Source organism: Lissotriton helveticus, chromosome 9 (genome assembly GCF_964261635.1).
Source record: "Lissotriton helveticus chromosome 9, aLisHel1.1, whole genome shotgun sequence".
NCBI lineage: Eukaryota > Metazoa > Chordata > Amphibia > Caudata > Salamandridae > Lissotriton > Lissotriton helveticus.
The window spans coordinates 22,637,326-22,655,862 of NC_136070.1; the positions used below are offsets into that span (position 1 = coordinate 22,637,326).

The 18,537-nt window shown below is 50.1% G+C and overlaps 1 protein-coding gene across 1 annotated transcript in view; it reads left to right on the forward strand.

Moving 5' to 3' along the window:
• The window catches only part of SNX6 (sorting nexin 6), an 86,310-nt gene that overhangs the window by 15,554 nt on the left and 52,219 nt on the right, over window positions 1-18,537 (forward strand). Inside the window, exon 3 of the mRNA XM_078659383.1 lies at window positions 15,481-15,585. Coding sequence (XP_078515509.1) covers window positions 15,481-15,585 — 105 coding nt within the window. The remainder of the gene's footprint in view (window positions 1-15,480; window positions 15,586-18,537) is intronic.

Below are 18,537 nucleotides of genomic sequence, written 5' to 3' on the forward strand. Positions count from 1 at the left end.
TTTCCCCTACCGGTCTTTTCTGCCCTCAGTTCAGTTTTTCACTTGGGATTAGCGCCGGGACGCCTCTTCGCTGGGGCAGCTGTGCGCTCTATAAACCATATAACAGATGAGTATGAGCACAGCTGGAGAGTGGTGGAGAGTACGGGTGATACAGAGTTGGGGTACTACAGAGTGCTGGTATGTACATAGGATTAGAGATGGATGAGCACAGCTGGAGAGTGGGAGAGTGTACGGGTGATAAAGAGGTGCGGTAGTACCTAGCACTACATGAAGGGTACAGTACTGGGATAGGGTGTAGGAAGAGTCTCTGGAAGGCTCGTGTACCGGGTCAGAGGGATGTGAAGGGCATTTACAGGTGGAAACGAATGGAGGCGGAGTATGTGCAGAGAGTAGTGAGGCAGTACAGCCCTTTGAGGCCAGGAATGTGGGGCGTGATGGAGGGGTGGAGTACAAGAAGGGTGAGTCTGGGGCAGAGAGAGAGGTGTAGAGCACAGTGAGATGTGCATAGGGCACAGGAGGTGTGGCACTGGGCAGAACGTGCCCATCTTACATGGGGTGGGGTTGGTTGGTGGGTGGGTGGAAAGCAAGGGTGAGTCTGTGGGCAGAGAGCACAGTGGATGTGCACAGGAGGTGAGGCACTGGGAAGAATGTGCCCATCTTACATGGGGTGGGGTTGGTTGGTGGGTGGGTGGAAAGCAAGGGTGAGTCTGTGGGCAGAGAGCACAGTGGATGTGCACAGGAGGTGAGGCACTGGGAAGAATGTGCCCATCTTACATGGGGTGGGGTTGGTTGGTGGGTGGGTGGAAAGCAAGGGTGAGTCTGTGGGCAGAGAGCACAGTGGATGTGCACAGGAGGTGAGGCACTGGGAAGAATGTGCCCATCTTACATGGGGTGGGGTTGGTTGGTGGGTGGGTGGAAAGCAAGGGTGAGTCTGTGGGCAGAGAGCACAGTGAGATGTGCACAGGAGGTGAGTCACTGGGCAGAATGTGCCCATCTTACATGGGGTGGGGTTGGTGGGTGGAAAGGAAGGGTGAGTCTGGGGGCAGAGAGATCACAGTGAGGTGCATAGGGCACAGGAGGTGAGGCACTGGGCAGAATGTGCCCATCTTACATGGGGTGGGTTGGTGGGTGGGTGGAAAGCAAGGGTGAGTCTGTGGGCAGAGAGCACAGTGGATGTGCACAGGAGGTGAGGCACTGGGAAGAATGTGCCCATCTTACATGGGGTGGGGTTGGTTGGTGGGTGGGTGGAAAGCAAGGGTGAGTCTGTGGGCAGAGAGCACAGTGAGATGTGCACAGGAGGTGAGGCACTGGGCAGAATGTGCCAATCTTACATGGAGTCGGGTTGGTGGGTGGAAAGGAAGGGTGAGTCTGGGGGCAGAGAGATCACAGTGCGGTGCATAGGGCACAGGAGGCGAGGCACTGGGCAGAATGTGCCCATCTTACATGGGGTCGGGTTGGTGGGTGGAAAGGAAGGGTGAGTCTGGGGGCAGAGAGATCACAGTGCGGTGCATAGGGCACAGGAGGCGAGGCACTGGGCAGAATGTGCCAATCTTACATGGAGTCGGGTTGGTGGGTGGAAAGGAAGGGTGAGTCTGGGGGCAGAGAGAGCACAGTGCGGTGCATAGGCACAGGAGGTGAGTCACTGGGCAGAATGTGCCCATCTTACATGGGGTCGGGTTGGTGGGTGGAAAGGAAGTGTCAGTCTGGGGGCAGAGAGAGCACAGTGAGAGGTGCATGGGCACAGGAGGCGAGGCACTGGGCAGAATGTGCCCATCTTACATGGGGTCGGGTTGGTGGGTGGAAAGGAAGGGTGAGTCTGGGGGCAGAGAGAGCACAGTGCGGTGCATAGGGCACAGGAGGCGAGGCACTGGGCAGAATGTGCCAATCTTACATGGAGTCGGGTTGGTGGGTGGAAAGGAAGGGTGAGTCTGGGGGCAGAGAGAGCACAGTGCGGTGCATAGGCACAGGAGGCGAGTCACTGGGCAGAATGTGCCCATCTTACATGGGGTCGGGTTGGTGGGTGGAAAGGAAGTGTCAGTCTGGGGGCAGAGAGAGCACAGTGAGAGGTGCATGGGCACAGGAGGCGAGGCACTGGGCAGAATGTGCCCATCTTACATGGGGTCGGGTTGGTGGGTGGAAAGGAAGTGTCAGTCTGGGGGCAGAGAGAGCACAGTGAGAGGTGCATGGGCACAGGAGGCGAGGCACTGGGCAGAATGTGCCGATCTTACATGGGGTCGGGTTGGTGGGTGGAAAGGAAGTGTCAGTCTGGGGGCAGAGAGAGCACAGTGAGAGGTGCATGGGCACAGGAGGCGAGGCACTGGGCAGAATGTGCCGATCTTACATGGGGTCGGGTTGGTGGGTGGAAAGGAAGTGTCAGTCTGGGGGCAGAGAGAGCACAGTGAGAGGTGCATGGGCACAGGAGGCGAGGCACTGGGCAGAATGTGCCGATCTTACATGGGGTCGGGTTGGTGGGTGGAAAGGAAGTGTCAGTCTGGGGGCAGAGAGAGCACAGTGAGAGGTGCATGGGCACAGGAGGCGAGGCACTGGGCAGAATGTGCCCATCTTACATGGGGTCGGGTTGGTGGGTGGAAAGGAAGGGTGAGTCTGGGGGCAGAGAGATCACAGTGAGGTGCATAGGGCACAGGAGGTGAGTCACTGGGCAGAATGTGCCCATCTTACATGGGGTCGGGTTGGTGGGTGGACGGGGGTGGGGGGGCAGAGCACGGGTTACTGCGAGAGGAGTTTTACACATTAACGTGGTGACAGTCCCAGCTGAAGTACAATTAGTAGATGTGTTTTGACAAGTCTCTGTTGATGGTAATCATCAACTCTTTGCCTAAGCGACCCCCCCCATTCACACCTTCTCCACCTCCCAGAGTTTGAAGGTGGGGTGGGGGGCTGGGTTGTACTTCCTCTGTTGCTGCTGAACTTGCACATTGCTGTCTAGAACCAGAGGCGCAGGTCTGTGGTGCTTTCTTTTTACACTCAGTTCGCTGTGATCTGTAGCCCCCTTGCACCCTCTGGCACCCCAGCCGAGCCCTCCTCCCCCCTACACCCCACAGCCCCACTACTTCTTTTCTTACACTTTGATTCTGATTCTACTCCGTCCAGGCTCCTGGAGGTAAGATGCCTGATTTACAGGAGGTGTTGTAGGCTCTGTCTGTTTGTCTGTCTTGGGTCAGAACGCTGCACTCTGAGCCATGGTAGAAGGAATACAGGCTGTGTGGGTTATTGTGTCACTCTGAAGTCTGGCCTCCTGTTTAAGAACCTCTCATAGTTTGTTTTGTATGGCGCCGTGGGTTCTGAGTGTGCGCTCTGGGCCTTTTCTGGGAGATCTTGTGGAAATACCGGTTTCATGAGTGATGCTGGTGTGGTCCAGTGAAGACAGAAGTCTGAGTGAGCCCCGCACCTCCTTCTCACCAGTGATGCGTCGAGAAACGAGTCCTGTCTGAATATCTGGGACCTCAGCTGCCCTGTTCATGGGCCTCATAGGAAGTGGTTCAGCTTCCTGTCCACCATCAGGCGTCCAGATGGTGAGAGTAAAGGTCTGTTCTGGGTTAATGCTTAGTCAGACAACCTCGGGGGAGCTTGGAGAGCGGCTCACAAAAGTACTTTGTATGCTTCCAGTAGAGTCTGGTCCTAGGATAGCTGGAGTCTTGCAGAGCTGCTCTCTGATGTACTTTGTATGCTTCCCAGGCGCCCATGGGAGTTTGGTTCAAAGGTGATCACCCCAAGCGCCCATGGGAGTTTGATTCAAAGGCGGCCACCCCAGGCGCCCATGGGAGTTTGATTCAAAGGCGGCCACCCCAAGCGCCCCTGGGAGTTTGGTTCAAATGTGATCGCCCCAAGCGCCCATGAGAGTTTGGTTCAAAGGCGGCCACCCCAGGCACCCATGGGAGTTTGGTTCAAAGGTGATCACCCCAAGGGCCCATGGGAGTTTGGTTCAAAGGCGGACACCCCAAGCGCCAATGAGACTTTGGTTCAAATGTGATAGCCCCAAGCCCCCATGGGAGTTTGATTCAAAGGCGGCCACCCCAGGCACACATGGGAGTTTGGTTCAAAGGTGATCACCCCAAGCGCCAATGAGAGTTTGGTTCAAAGGCGGTCACCCCAAGCGCCCATGAGAGTTTGGTTCAAATGTGATCGCCCCAAGCGCCCATGAGAGTTTGGTTCAAAGGCGGCCACCCCAAGCGCCCATGAGAGTTTGGTTCAAATGTGATCGCCCCAAGCCCCCATGAGAGTTTGGTTCAAAGGCGGCCACCCCAAGCGCCCATGAGAGTTTGGTTCAAAGGCGGCCACCCCAAGCGCCCATGAGAGTTTGGTTCAAAGGCGGCCACCCCAAGCGCCCATGGGAGTTTGGTTCAAATGTGATCGCCCCAAGCGCCCATGGGAGTTTGATTCAAAGGCGGCCACCCCAAGCGCCCATGGGAGTTTGGTTCAAATGTGATCGCCCCAAGCGCCCATGAGAGTTAGGTTCAAAGGCGGCCACCCCAGGCACCCATGGGAGTTTGGTTCAAAGGCGGCCACCCCAAGCGCCCATGGGAGTTTGATTCAAAGGCGGCCACCCCAAGCGCCCATGGGAGTTTGGTTCAAAGGCGATCACCCCAAGCGCCCATGAGAGTTTGGTTCAAAGGCGGCCACCCCAAGCGCCCATGAGAGTTTGGTTCAAAGGCGGCCACCCCAGGATCCCATGGGAGTTTGGTTCAAAGGTGATCACCCCAAGCGCCCATGAGAGTTTGGTTCAAAGGCGGCCACCCCAAGCGCCCATGAGAGTTTGGTTCAAATGTGATCGCCCCAAGCCCCCATGAGAGTTTGGTTCAAAGACAGCCACCCCAAGCGCCCATGGGAGTTTGATTCAAAGGCGGCCACCCCAAGCGCCCATGAGAGTTTGGTTCAAAGGCGGCCACCCCAAGCGCCCATGAGAGTTTGGTTCAAAGGCGGCCACCCCAAGCGCCCCTGAGAGTTTGGTTCAAAGGCGGCCACCCTAAGTCTCTGAGAATCAACCGGTGTCCTCTAGCCTCTCTTGTGATAATTTCAGCCTCTGATCTCTAGAATCACTGTAATTACACAAAACGTTGCAAAGCCCATTACAGTGACCACAAGTTAGCCTTTAATGGTTACACTATCCCATAAGTGTCTTGAGAGATTTCTGTGCTATATTTACGTTTTTCTCTCTGTTCTTGTTCTAGACTGCTTTCTTTAAAGAGGTTTGAATTCCTGATGTATGAAGGGGTCTTTGCGTATTCACTGTGCTGAAAGTCAGTGTTTTTGTTCTTTTTTTGGACGCGTAGGTATTGAGCCATCGACCTTTGAATCCTTAAACTGGAATATGGCGCCTTGAAGCCTTTTGAGCATATTTGTGTCAATATGTTAGAGTTTGGGTTTCTCAATTATGTTTTTTTCTACTTCCCACTTCTCTTCATAATCTAGTTGTTAATACAGGAGTGCAGGATGGGCACCTTTCTTACATAAATCTCAGTGTTTGATGCTAGCTTTTCTGATGATAACTTTGTTCAACCCCTTCGATACACTGCAGTCAGCAGCGAGATGATGTAAACTTGCTGCCCACCTGAGTTAATCCACGCACTGTTAGGCTTAGCCCTTGGTTTTGGATTTTTGGGGTTCACCTTTCTTCTTGGACCTAGTAGTCGAGGATAATCTTGCAGAAGATGAAGTGATGCCACACCAGCCTGACATCTGTCAGGCAGTGCACAGGGTGCAGACTTTTTCCTCCCAAAGCCCTCGAGGTTGCACCTTGTAGCCCCTTTGGACTCATTATTGGGGTACTTGTACTGCACCAGTTGCCTTTGGGTTTGCTGTAGTGTGGGTTTTGATATCTTCTCGTGAGCAGGTATTTAATTCCCCTTCCTGCCCAGGGTTCACGGTTCGATCCCCTGCTCCGGCGGCTGCTCAGCTCAGCACCATGTGACTCTGGGCAATAGCTCACTTAATTTCCACAGCGGCCCCCAGCGCCTTGAGACCCGTAAGGGTGAGTAGTTTGCTCTTTACAAATACGGATTTACAGGTGACCCTAGACGACACGAAGTTAAAAGCCAACTGTCCAACCCCTGCCAACGTCTCCTGCTTCCTGTACATGGTGTAGGGCGGGGTTGGAGCGATGTGCTCTGGTTTAGGAAGTAACACTCGTTCTGTTTCCTGTTAAGCCGTCCTTCTTGCGAGGTGAGGGGTTAGCTGATTTTGTGCACTGTATGCATGTGTAGAACATCAAAATATCGCACTTGCACCAAGAGCTGGGAATGTTGGTTATTGTTCTGGTTTTCCAAGTCACAGATAAACCCCCCTTCACTGCAGCCATGAGTATGGAAAGCATGCTCTTAAAGACCCTTTCCTTTAGCTAGTTCTTCCCATACAGCTGTCACTTGTCTGACTACAGGGCACGGCTTCCCACCTCTGTGTGAGAGAATGGATTGAAATGACTTTGCAGCAGGAGAGGCATGAGGGAAAGAAGTGTCAGATGCATGATCTATGGAGAATGGGAGGCAGATGGAGAAGTGTGGGTTCAGAGTTGGGTTGACTGGGAAGGAGGGGGTGTAGCAAGGTGCAGGTACAGTTTCTTGGGGGAGAGAGAGGTTAGACTGAGTACGAAAGAAACCTGTGCTTCCTTTGGTTGCATCTCACATCTATGGGAGTTCCCCGTAACCTCTGGTGTAGTTGCTTTTTCTGGCAGTACTTTTTTACTTACTCAAAATCAAAATCTGCCTTGTGAGTCAGAACGCGAGGAGGGGGAGGCAAGAGTTCCCCATCAAAACTAGGGTGCCTTTTGTGTAAAAGCTGGATCCACCCAGGTGCTGAAGCACCTTTTGTTAAGTCTTTTTCTAGAGCAAAGATGGTGGTGTTCCTGTCTGCCGAGCACCAAGCGATGCACTGCAAAGCTGGCAGAACCGGCATCCACACTCATACCAAAATCTGTGTGTTATGGGCAGCAAAACGTTCAGCACACCATCCCACACACGAGCCAATGTGCTCGTTGTGTAGGGAAGCTGCTAGTGCCCCCTCCTGCTATCACAGGAACCACTGCTTTTTGTGTTCAGAAAAGCTGACCGTGCCATCTGCCCGTTCACACACAAAGGGTGTTCTTTGTGTTCAGCCCCTGCTTGTACACACACCAACCAATGTGTATGCAGCAAAGTGGGCAGTGCCCCACCTGCACATATACCCACAATGTGTATGCAGCAAAGCGGGCAGTGCCCCACCTGCACATATACCCACAATGTGTATGCAGCAAAGTGGGCAGTGCCCCACCTGCACATATACCCACAATGTGTATGCAGCAAAGCGGTCAGTGCCCCACCTGCACATATACCCACAATGTGTATGCAGCAAAGCGGTCAGTGCCCCACCTGCTCATATACCCACCAATGTGTATGCAGCAAAGCGGTCAGTGCCCCACCTGCACATATACCCACAATGTGTATGTAGCAAAGCGGGCAGTGCCCCACCTGCACATATACCCACAATGTGTATGCAGCAAAGCGGTCAGTGCCCCACCTGCACATATACCCACAATGTGTATGCAGCAAAGCGGGCAGTGCTCCCCCTGCACATATACCCACAATGTGTATGCAGCAAAGCGGTCAGTGCCCCACCTGCACATATACCCGCAATGTGTATGCAGCAAAGCGGGCAGTGCCCCACCTGCACATATACCCGCAATGTGTATGCAGCAAAGTGGGCAGTGCCCCACCTGCACATATACCCGCAATGTGTATGCAGCAAAGTGGGCAGTGCCCCACCTGCACATATACCCACAATGTGTATGCAGCAAAGCGGGCAGTGCCCCACCTGCACATATACCCACAATGTGTATGCAGCAAAGCGGTCAGTGCCCCACCTGCACATACACCCGCAATGTGTATGCAGCAAAGCGGTCAGTGCCCCACCTGCACATATACCCGCAATGTGTATGTAGCAAAGCGGTCAGTGCCCCACCTGCACATATACCCACAATGTGTATGTAGCAAAGCGGGCAGTGCCCCACCTGCACATATACCCACAATGTGTATGTAGCAAAGCGGGCAGTGCCCCACCTGCACATATACCCACAATGTGTACGCAGCAAAGCGGTCAGTGCCCCACCTGCACATATACCCACAATGTGTATGCAGCAAAGCGGGCAGTGCCCCACCTGCACATATACCCACAATGTGTATGCAGCAAAGCGGTCAGTGCCCCACCTGCACATATACCCACAATGTGTATGCAGCAAAGCGGTCAGTGCCCCACCTGCTCATATACCCACCAATGTGTATGCAGCAAAGCGGGCAGTGCTCCCCCTGCCCATATACCCACCAATGTGTATGCAGCAAAGCGGGCAGTGCCCCACCTGCACATATACCCACAATGTGTATGCAGCAAAGCGGGCAGTGCCCCACGTGCACATATACCCACAATGTGTATGCAGCAAAGCTCACTGTGCCCCGCCTGCCTATATACCCACCCATATGTATTTGTCAGCAGCAGAGCTGGTGCTTTTCTCGCCTGTTGTCTTGGTGGGAGCCCAATGCTCCTCTGAAATAGTCTAACACGCAGTGTAAAGTACTTTATTGGCATTGAAAAACGACGAGCCAGTTCCAAAGTGAATACTCTGAGTGCCTAAAATGATACAGAACTGACACTTCTGCTCATTGCTTTCACAGACTGTGTTCCTGAGCAGCGCTGTGTTTTTGTGCCATATCTTATCTGCGACAGCAAAGGCTTGTTTTTGTTGCAGGACTGTTCCTCTGTACACTTATAGTTGCCCTTGAACAGATTTTGAGGCGGACACCGTCAGCAGTGTTTACTTCTGTGGGGATCTGCGCAGTTATTGGCAGGATTACAGGAAAGGTTTTGTGACAGATTACCAATCCCTCCAGTTGCACTGAGGTCCCAGTCTCACCGGCCGTGGTCCCCTAGACTCACGATTGGGATTATTTGGGTACATAAACTCAAATATTTATGGACTGGTCCTTTCTCTAAACTTGTTGCACTATTGCTTGGAGTGCAGGCTAGGCAGGAGATCTTAGATAGACGCGGTGGGTAGAGCATTGAGAAGTGTGAACTGGTACGAGAAGGGATTGGGTGTGCAAGATGGGCAGATGAAAAGCTGTTTTTGTTTTTTTTAGGCTGGGGGTGGGTTTTTGGGTGTTCAAGCGAGGATGTAATTGGCGTGGAGTGTAATATTGGATGGGGACTTGTTAGGTGGACAATCTGGCCCTAAGCTTGCGATGTGTGGTTAAGCTGGCCTGTGTTGGGAGATTGTCAGGAGGTTGGTTAATGTCTGCTAGTTTATGCAGTCTTACATTAGAACAGATCACTACAATATATGATTAACTTGATTGCATAAAAACCCTAAAGTATTTCCTAAAATGTATACTGATAATGTTACAGGAAACCTGCAGCCTCGGAGTAGACGGTGGCAGAGAGTGGTGAAAATTGGATCAGACAGGAAGGAAATGAAAAGCATGGCCCTGGTGCTACAGCGCCCTCCTTGGCTTCCTTGGTTCTACAACACCCTCTTCAGCTGCCCTGGCGCTGCAGAACCCTTCCCATTGAGCTGGCGTTGCAGCAGCTTCCTGGCCAGTGTAGCGTAGAAAACCACTCAAGCACAGGGTGTGGGTGGGGACTCTCCTCCTGCCCTCCCCGTGCTGGAGCAGTTCTGTACCTTCCTCTCCTAGGAGCATTTCTGTATTCTCCTGTGCCCTCTGTGGCTGAGAGCAGGTCTGTACCCTCCTCTTCCCCGACCGCCCTGTACCCTCCTGGACTTACCCTCTTTGGCTGAGAGCATTTCTGTATTCTCCTCTGGCACTGCTCTCTGGCTGAAAGCCGTTCTCTCTCCTGTGGCCTTGCTCTCCTTGGCTGGGAGCAGTTATGTGTCTCTTCATGAGGCCATGCTCTCTGGCTGGGAGCAGTTCTGTCCCCTCCTCTGGCATTGCCCTTCTTAGATTGGAGCAGCTCTGTCCCTGCTGGAGCAGTTCTGTGCCATTCCCTCTCCCAGGTCTCTCTGGCTGAGAGTCAGAGCTTTTCTTCTGCGTCAGCCGCCTTAGTCTTTACTGAAGCATTCAGACCAAGACCCTGAGTCCGGACTCTTGAGTTAGTTTCTAATAAGATTTAAGGAATAAGCCATGTCTTGAGCTGCCTGATGTGTCTTAAAGACAGTCTCATGGAGTAAATCTCCTTATTGACCACTACTAGAATCCTTCACCTTCCCTGGTCCTTCTATTCCACCTCTTCCTCAGTCAATTTCTGAACAGCAAACAAGACGTAGAACGTCCCATTTATGTTTTCGAGTTTTCTAGCAAGTAAGCCAGTCATGTATCAGAGTCAAAAAATGAGCCTAATGGGCACAGTGCGGTGAGAAAATATTACCTTTAAATATTTTGTGATTGTACATATTTTAGGCATATTTGATGTCCATCTAATCCTCATTCAGTCTCAACAGTAGATAAATTGCACTTCTTGTTGCGCGTAGCACTCAGATTCAGTTGTGTGAAGAAGCGCCTACTGGCCTTGGTTCAGTAACATCAGTCATCCTCCTTAGAAACAATAATTTGAAGTAAACATTCATTTTACAGCTTATCGTTCTCTTATTCTCATCTTTAGAAAAGTGCTCCAGATGTTTGAGGCCCTTCATTTATGCACTTCTCTTTGGGTCCCACCAGACTTTCACAGTGGGATTGAAGTCTGGACTTTGGCCTGGTCATTCCAAAATCCCGATTCTTCTCATTTTCAGCCATTGAGTCCTAGTTCTGTTGCTGGGTTGGATCACTGTCCTGTTGGTTGCTCATCGGCTCTCCTTTCGCTCATGGACAGAAGATCTGTCATTCCCTTCTGCGGTGCACTTGTGCAGAAGAATTCATGGTTTTTGATGTTCGCCAAGTATGTTTCTGCATTACCCGAAACAAGTCCACTTTGTACTGATCTGTGCAGAGGATTTTGTTCCTGAAGTCTTGTCGTTTATTCAGGTGATGTTCTGGAACCCTCAGGCGAGCAGTGAGATTCTTCTGGGGTGAAGGAGTGTTCGAAGCATATGAGCTGCAGATCGTGCAATTTGCATTATATCGCCACCTGGTGTTGGGCTCGGATGATTGCAGGTTGTTGTCTTGGAGAAGTCTTTGTAGTCACGAGATAGGTGACTCCTCCCTTGGACAATACTGCGCATGGGCATCGGCTCCATCCTTAGATTGTTTTTTACTGCCACTGGATTCGGATGAAAGTTTCTCCGCTCTGGCTAGAAAAACACTTTTCAGCAACTTCGAAGCGCAAAAACTTCCAAAACAACTTTCGACATAGAGTATTATAACTTTCGACGTCATCCGCTCCATTCCGGTCATCGACGCGGGCCGTTGGGCCTATCGATGCCGTGCGGCCTGGAGTTTCCTTCTGGCTACCTTTCCACGAAAGCCACACTTGTCTAGACTTTTCCTAAAGGTGGAATCATGAACTTTTAGCATATTGAGAGGCTGATGGGTCCTTGCTGGAGCTTTAGCAGTCTTTGTGATCTGTTGAAGCAGCGGACGGTCTGATGTTGCTGCAGTGCCCTCTCTTGGCCGCCATCTTGAACCTTCTTCCTTTCTAAATCCTCTTTTTCAATGAAAAATGATGGAACTTGGAATGCTTTGGAAATGCCTCTTAATCCTTTACGTGTGATGAGCAGCAACCGTTCTTATGCTGAGTGTCTCAGATCTCTTGACCTAGACCTGATTTGCTACCAAAACCCTCCATACTTTGGACCAAACTGAGTCCGTTTCTGATTTTATGTACAGGTGGAAGCACTTTCTGGTGATCAAGTAATCCTGCTCACCTGTCTTACAGCACCGGTTTCTAAGTATGTCTTCTGTGGAAGCGGTAACCCGGCTCTCACTTTTTCACAAAAGATGTACATTTATGAGCTCAACTCTTTATTAGGTAACAACAAAGTTATTTGTCGTAGGAGGCTAAATAGATCTACTGTTCCGACTTAGTAGAGGACAATATATTTTTTGGTGTTGAAATGTTTTATTAACTTTTGCAAAAATACATCAAGGAAACAGTAAAACATCTACAGATTCTTAATAAATAGATGAGTAGTTTAGTAAGGATGAAGAAAAGCATTCAGTATTTGACATGTTGCTGATGAATAAAAGCATATAAATATGGAAGGCATAAATAGTCCTATTAAATATATATAAAATTGCATTAATAGTAGGATAATTAGATAAATAGTACGAGAAAAGAGGGACTTAAAGAGAGGCGGGAGGGGAAAGGGGACATAAGGGAAGCAAGAGTTAGCACATACGTGAATGATATAAATTTGAAATTCATATATTGTGTTACTAGCTGAACAGAAGTAACTATGATCAATTAGTATTACATTAGATCATCTTATTAATCTTGAAGAAATGTGTTATCATAGGAAAAATAATCATATTGCAAAATTTGTAAACAAAATGGGTATAATGGAGTGTAGTAAATTTGCATAAATGGGAATAGAAGAAGAGTAAAGTATAAAAGAGTAAAGTGGAAGGTGGAGCCAGGGTGAGTATATATGAAGAGAAGGGAGGAGAGGGTATTAACCCCTTCCATGCTGATGACGAACCCCAGCCGTCATGCACTACGGTGCTCGTGTGCTGATGACGGCTGGGGTTCGTCACAGCCCCGCCCTGTTCGTTTGTGTACAGCACAGCAGGGGAATCGCGGCCGCATGGAAGGGGTTAATGAAGAGGAAATGAATTAAGTGAGAAAGCAATATTAACATTAATAGAAAGGATATGGAAGAAAAATGGTATCAAAACAAAGGATCGTTTTTCCTAATTGAAACCAGAGGGCGAGGTTTTATGACATTATCTCTATGGGGGATGCAATGATAGTGACGGGGGTATTATTATCATCATCTTTTGTTTTCAGGAAGGATGACCAGATTTGAAGAAATATGTTAGTTTGATCGTGGAGGTTATAAATTACTCTTCCGTGTGATGCCGTTTTTTTTTTTTTTGTTTTTTTTGTTTGTGTGTGTAGCCTTTTATATAGCGCGAACTAGACCCGAACCTAATCGGGTATCAGAGCGCTTTACATAGCACAAGTTATGTTTTTTTTACATGAGGACACACACTTTCATTTTTAGGCACGGGGAGATTAAGTGATTTGCCCAGAATCACAGGAGGTTTTGGCGTCGTTACCGAGACTCGAACCTAGATCCCCAGGTCCGAGGTCGTGCGCCTTAGCCGTTTGGCCAACTCCTACTAACCATTCTTCCTGTGACGGTGGGGATGGTGATTTCCAATGACGTAATATACATATTTTAGCTGTAGCCAGTGCAGTGTGAAAAAGACGGTGTTGCGGTTTGGAGAGTTTTGGGGAATTTCGTAGATCATGTAGAGAGGGATATTGGCAGGTGTGAGTGGAAGACATAAAGGCATTGTGGAGTGTAGAACCTTGCCTACCTAATTCCAGAAGGATTGCACATTCTGGCATTCACAGATGAGTTGTAACAAAATCTAAGCCTTGCTTCATGGGTTCCTTTGTGTAAATTCTCCAAGAATTGTTCCCATTCTTCATCTGTGTATGATGTTGATAACCGAGTCTGCCATTTAAAGTGAAGATTTTGAGAGCGGGGTTGTGAAAAAAGGTGGAGCGTGAGAGTTTTGTAAAGACCCGATGTCACTCCTTTGTTTTCCCCATGTATTTAAATATGATAATATTGGTGAGTCTTGGAGTATCCAAGGTGACGGACCCAAATGCTTTTTCAAACACTGTTGAAGTTGAGTGTACTTCAAAGATTGTTGTGCTGGGAGATTAAATTCTTCTCCTAGTTGCGTAAATGATTTAAAGTCGCCATTATGAAGAAGTTGATCTGGAGTGTGAATACCTGCTGCCTTCCATAGAGGCCAAGATAGTATTTGACCATTAATGCGTATGCCTGTATTATTTCTCTGGGGTTCCTTATTATGAATTTGTGGATTTGAATCTAATAAACGATGTGCCCGTTGCCAAGATTTATGCATTGCTGATAAAAACAGATTTTTGGGGTCATGACGACCAGTTCCACTCCCAGATAGAAGTGAGACCTGAGTCTGTGGATAGGTGTCTTTCTACATGAACCCATTGTTGAACATCAGTGATCCCTGTTAACATATATGATACTTGATTTGTAACGCAGGAGCATAATGTTCAATCAACGGGAGGCCCATTCCTCCGTAGGAATGATGAGCGTTTAGTTTTGCCACAGCAAGGCGGGGCTTAGCCGAACCCCATAGAAAGGTTTTAATCTTAGAGTCTATTAGTCGAAGCGTGTACAAGGGGATATGAAAAGGAAGCATACCCAAGATGTATATGAAACGCGGAAGGGTAACCATTTTAATAGCTTGGATCCTACCCCATAGGGAGAGCACCAGATTTTAAACATTTTTAAAATCACGCTGCAATTGAGAGATCAGAGGGTTTAAGTTGTCTGCAACCATACCTTCCAGACCTTTGTTCACTAGAACTCCTAAGTATTTAAGGTGTGAAGATTGCCAATGGAAAGGAAAACTGTATATAGCTGCTTTTGTGGTTCCTTCAGAAATGGGTAGTGCCTCACTCTCGTCCCAGTTGATTTTATAACCTGAAAAGGAATAGAAGTCATTTATAACTTGGAGTTGAGTACAATATTAAGGTCAGAGGAGGGTAATGTGTAGAACCGTAGAATCTTAAGAGAATGTAAACAAAAAATTCACATCACTGTAGATTTCTGTGTAACTTATGTGTTTCTGACCCGGAGCGGCGGCCTAAACCTGTCCACTTTCGGGGTTTAGTAAATGACTGCCAACCCTGTTTGCTATTTGTAGTTCGGTAATGGACTTTGTTCATGCTTCAGGCATGCCTAATGGAGTATTGTCTGATGCAAAAATCCAGCCTTTCCTTTGTTGTTTTCTGTGCAGGTATCTTGGGTAAAGGCTCTGTTTATGGATATTCAGGTCTCCATATGTTGTTCTGCGGTCTCTTTGCACTGGAAGCATTGGTGGTGTGTTGTTAACAGAGCCTCTTTGAGAGGAAAGTATTGCAACATAGGATACACTAACTTCAGCACCGCCCAAGACCTCCAGTTTGAGGAGACTGCATGAGTGCAGAGTTCTACTTGAGGATAGCTTTATTAAACCCCTTGGCGAGGGGTGGAGGGATTTTGGCTCTTGCTAACTCAGATTTATGCTCGAGACACACCCAATTCCGACTGTTGATCAGACTTGAGCATGGAAACAACAACCAACCCCTGCCAAAAATATGTAAGTCGGCCCTTGGGAGCTGTGATAACATACATCTTTCCCTGCATCTCCGGGCCATGAGGCAGGTTGTTCTGCACCCAACTCAAGTCCTGCCAGTAAGTGGTGACGTCTCCTTGTGCCCCCACAAAGAAATGTGGCAGAGTTCTTGTTGCTGCCTCCAGCAGCAGATTTGATATGAATGTGAGCACTGAAGAGCTTGGCTCCTATGTATTCATTTTTTAATCCATTTTGCATTCCTTTTTAGCCTCGGCCGATCAATGTGGACCTGCAGACTGACGCCACTTTGCAGGTGGACATATCGGATGCGCTCAGCGAGAGGGACAAAGTGAAATTCACGGTACACACCAAGGTAATGCAGGGTGATGTGTCTGGGCCCAAGCATGTTTGAGTGGGATCCACCTACTTCCACCCCTAGTGATCAGCCATTTCTGTAGCCGGCCACACCTCAGCTCTGGCCAGCAGCGGTCACTGTGAGGTCTTGGCTTTCCTCTGTTCCCAGGGATTGTTACTGGCTGGCAGCAGCACCGTAAGAGCAGCACGCCTCTGCCAGACCTTGCTTCCCCAGGGTCTGTTACTGCACCTGCCCTCCTCGTCAGCAGATGTTACCCCTGTACTTTGTGCTCTTTGTCAGGGACTGGAATTGTTCCCATGCTGCAGTCATGATGTTACTGCCATATGTCCCAAGGCTGCATCGAGAGCTTCTCCTGCCCTTAGTCTGACATCACAACAGGTGTGAAGTGGGAGCGCTCTCAGAAAGACTGCACAGCAGTGAACTCGTGTTACAATAGCAGTTCAGAAAATTCCTAATTTAGGAAAAAAACGAGAACATGCAAGTATTTGATTAAAAGTGTTAGCCTGCTTGAAGTGCCAAGCACAACAATTCAAACAGATGTTTCTTCTGTGTTTCACAGATCAGAATGTTTGACCAGAGTGGAGTTCTGTTGCAAAGCAAATTCTGAGCTGTGGAAAGCTCTAGGATAACACTTGCCGTGCTCTGTTTTTAGTAGTATAGTGTTTGGTAGATCTTTATTTGGCTAGAGCTTTGTGTTCTGTACTAGAATAACCGTTTGTTCTGCCCTTTACCGAGGTGGCTCTCTGTGCGCTCTTTACTAAGACAGCTCTTTGGGCGCCCTTGACTAAAATGGCTCTTTGGGCGCCCTTTACTAAGACTGCTCTTTGGCCGCCCTTTACTAAGACTGCTCTTTGGGCGCCCTTTGCTAAGGCGGCTCTTTGGGCGCCCTTTACTAAGACGAGACTGTGCGCCCCTTACCAAGGCGGCTCTCTGTGCACTCTTTACCAAGGCGGCTCTTTGGGCGCCCTTTACTAAGACTGCTCTTTGGGCGCCCTTTACTAAGGCGGCTCTTTGGGCGCCCTTTACTAAGGCGGCTCTTTGGGCGCCCTTTACTAAGGCGGCTCTTTGGGCGCCCTTTACTAAGACTGCTCTTTGGCCGCCCTTTACTAAGACTGCTCTTTGGCCGCCCTTTACTAAGACTGCTCTTTGGCCGCCCTTTACTAAGACTGCTCTTTGGGCGCCCTTTGCTAAGGCGGCTCTTTGGGCGCCCTTTACTAAGACGAGACTGTGCGCCCCTTACCAAGGCGGCTCTCTGTGCACTCTTTACCAAGGCGGCTCTTTGGGCGCCCTTTACTAAGACTGCTCTTTGGGCGCCCTTTACTAAGGCGGCTCTTTGGGCGCCCTTTACTAAGGCGGCTCTTTGGGCGCCCTTTACTAAGGCGGCTCTTTGGGCGCCCTTTACTAAGGCGGCTCTTTTGGCGCCCTTTACTAAGGCGGCTCTTTGGGCGCCCTTTACTAAGGCGGCTCTTTGGGCGCCCTTTACCAAGGCGGCTCTTTGGGCGCCCTTTACTAAGGCGGCTCTTTGGGCGCCCTTTACTAAGGCGGCTCTTTGGGCGCCCTTTACTAAGGTGGCTCTTGGAGCGCCCTTTACTATGACGGCTCTTTGAGCGCCCTTTACTAAGGCGGCTCTTTGGGCGCCCTTTACTAAGGCGGCTCTTTGAGCGCCCTTTACTAAGGTGGCTCTTGGAGCGCCCTTTACTAAGGCGGCTCTTTGGGCGCCCTTTACTAAGGCGGCTCTTTGGGCGCCCTTTACTAAGGTGGCTCTTTGAGCGCCCTTTACTAAGGTGGCTCTTGGAGCGCCCTTTACTAAGGCGGCTCTTTGGGCGCCCTTTACTATGACGGCTCTTTGGGCGCCCTTTACTATGACGGCTCTTTGGGCGCCCTTTACTAAGGTGGCTCTTGGAGCGCCCTTTACTAAGGCGGCTCTTTGGGCGCCCTTTACTATGACGGCTCTTTGGGCGCCCTTTACTATGACGGCTCTTTGGGCGCCCTTTACTAAGGCGGCTCTTTGGGCGCCCTTTACCAAGGCGGCTCTTTGGGCGCCCTTTACCAAGGCGGCTCTTTGGGCGCCCTTTACTATGACGGCTGTTTGTGTTTGAGCACCCTTTACTAAGACTGCTCTTTGGCCGCCCTTTACTAAGACTGCTCTTTGGCCGCCCTTTACTAAGACTGCTCTTTGGCCGCCCTTTACTAAGACTGCTCTTTGGCCGCCCTTTACTAAGACTGCTCTTTGGGCGCCCTTTGCTAAGGCGGCTCTTTGGGCGCCCTTTACTAAGACGAGACTGTGCGCCCCTTACCAAGGCGGCTCTCTGTGCACTCTTTACCAAGGCGGCTCTTTGGGCGCCCTTTACTAAGACTGCTCTTTGGGCGCCCTTTACTAAGGCGGCTCTTTGGGCGCCCTTTACTAAGGCGGCTCTTTGGGCGCCCTTTACTAAGGCGGCTCTTTGGGCGCCCTTTACTAAGGCGGCTCTTTGGGCGCCCTTTACTAAGGCGGCTCTTTGGGCGCCCTTTACTAAGGCGGCTCTTTGGGCGCCCTTTACTAAGGCGGCTCTTTGGGCGCCCTTTACTAAGGCGGCTCTTTGGGCGCCCTTTACTAAGGCGGCTCTTTGGGCGCCCTTTACTAAGGTGGCTCTTTGAGCGCCCTTTACTAAGGTGGCTCTTGGAGCGCCCTTTACTAAGGCGGCTCTTTGGGCGCCCTTTACTATGACGGCTCTTTGGGCGCCCTTTACCAAGGCGGCTCTTTGGGCGCCCTTTACCAAGGCGGCTCTTTGGGCGCCCTTTACTAAGGCGGCTCTTTGGGCGCCCTTTACTAAGGCGGCTCTTTGGGCGCCCTTTACTAAGGCGGCTCTTTGGGCGCCCTTTACTAAGGTGGCTCTTTGAGCGCCCTTTACTAAGGTGGCTCTTGGAGCGCCCTTTACTAAGGCGGCTCTTTGGGCGCCCTTTACTATG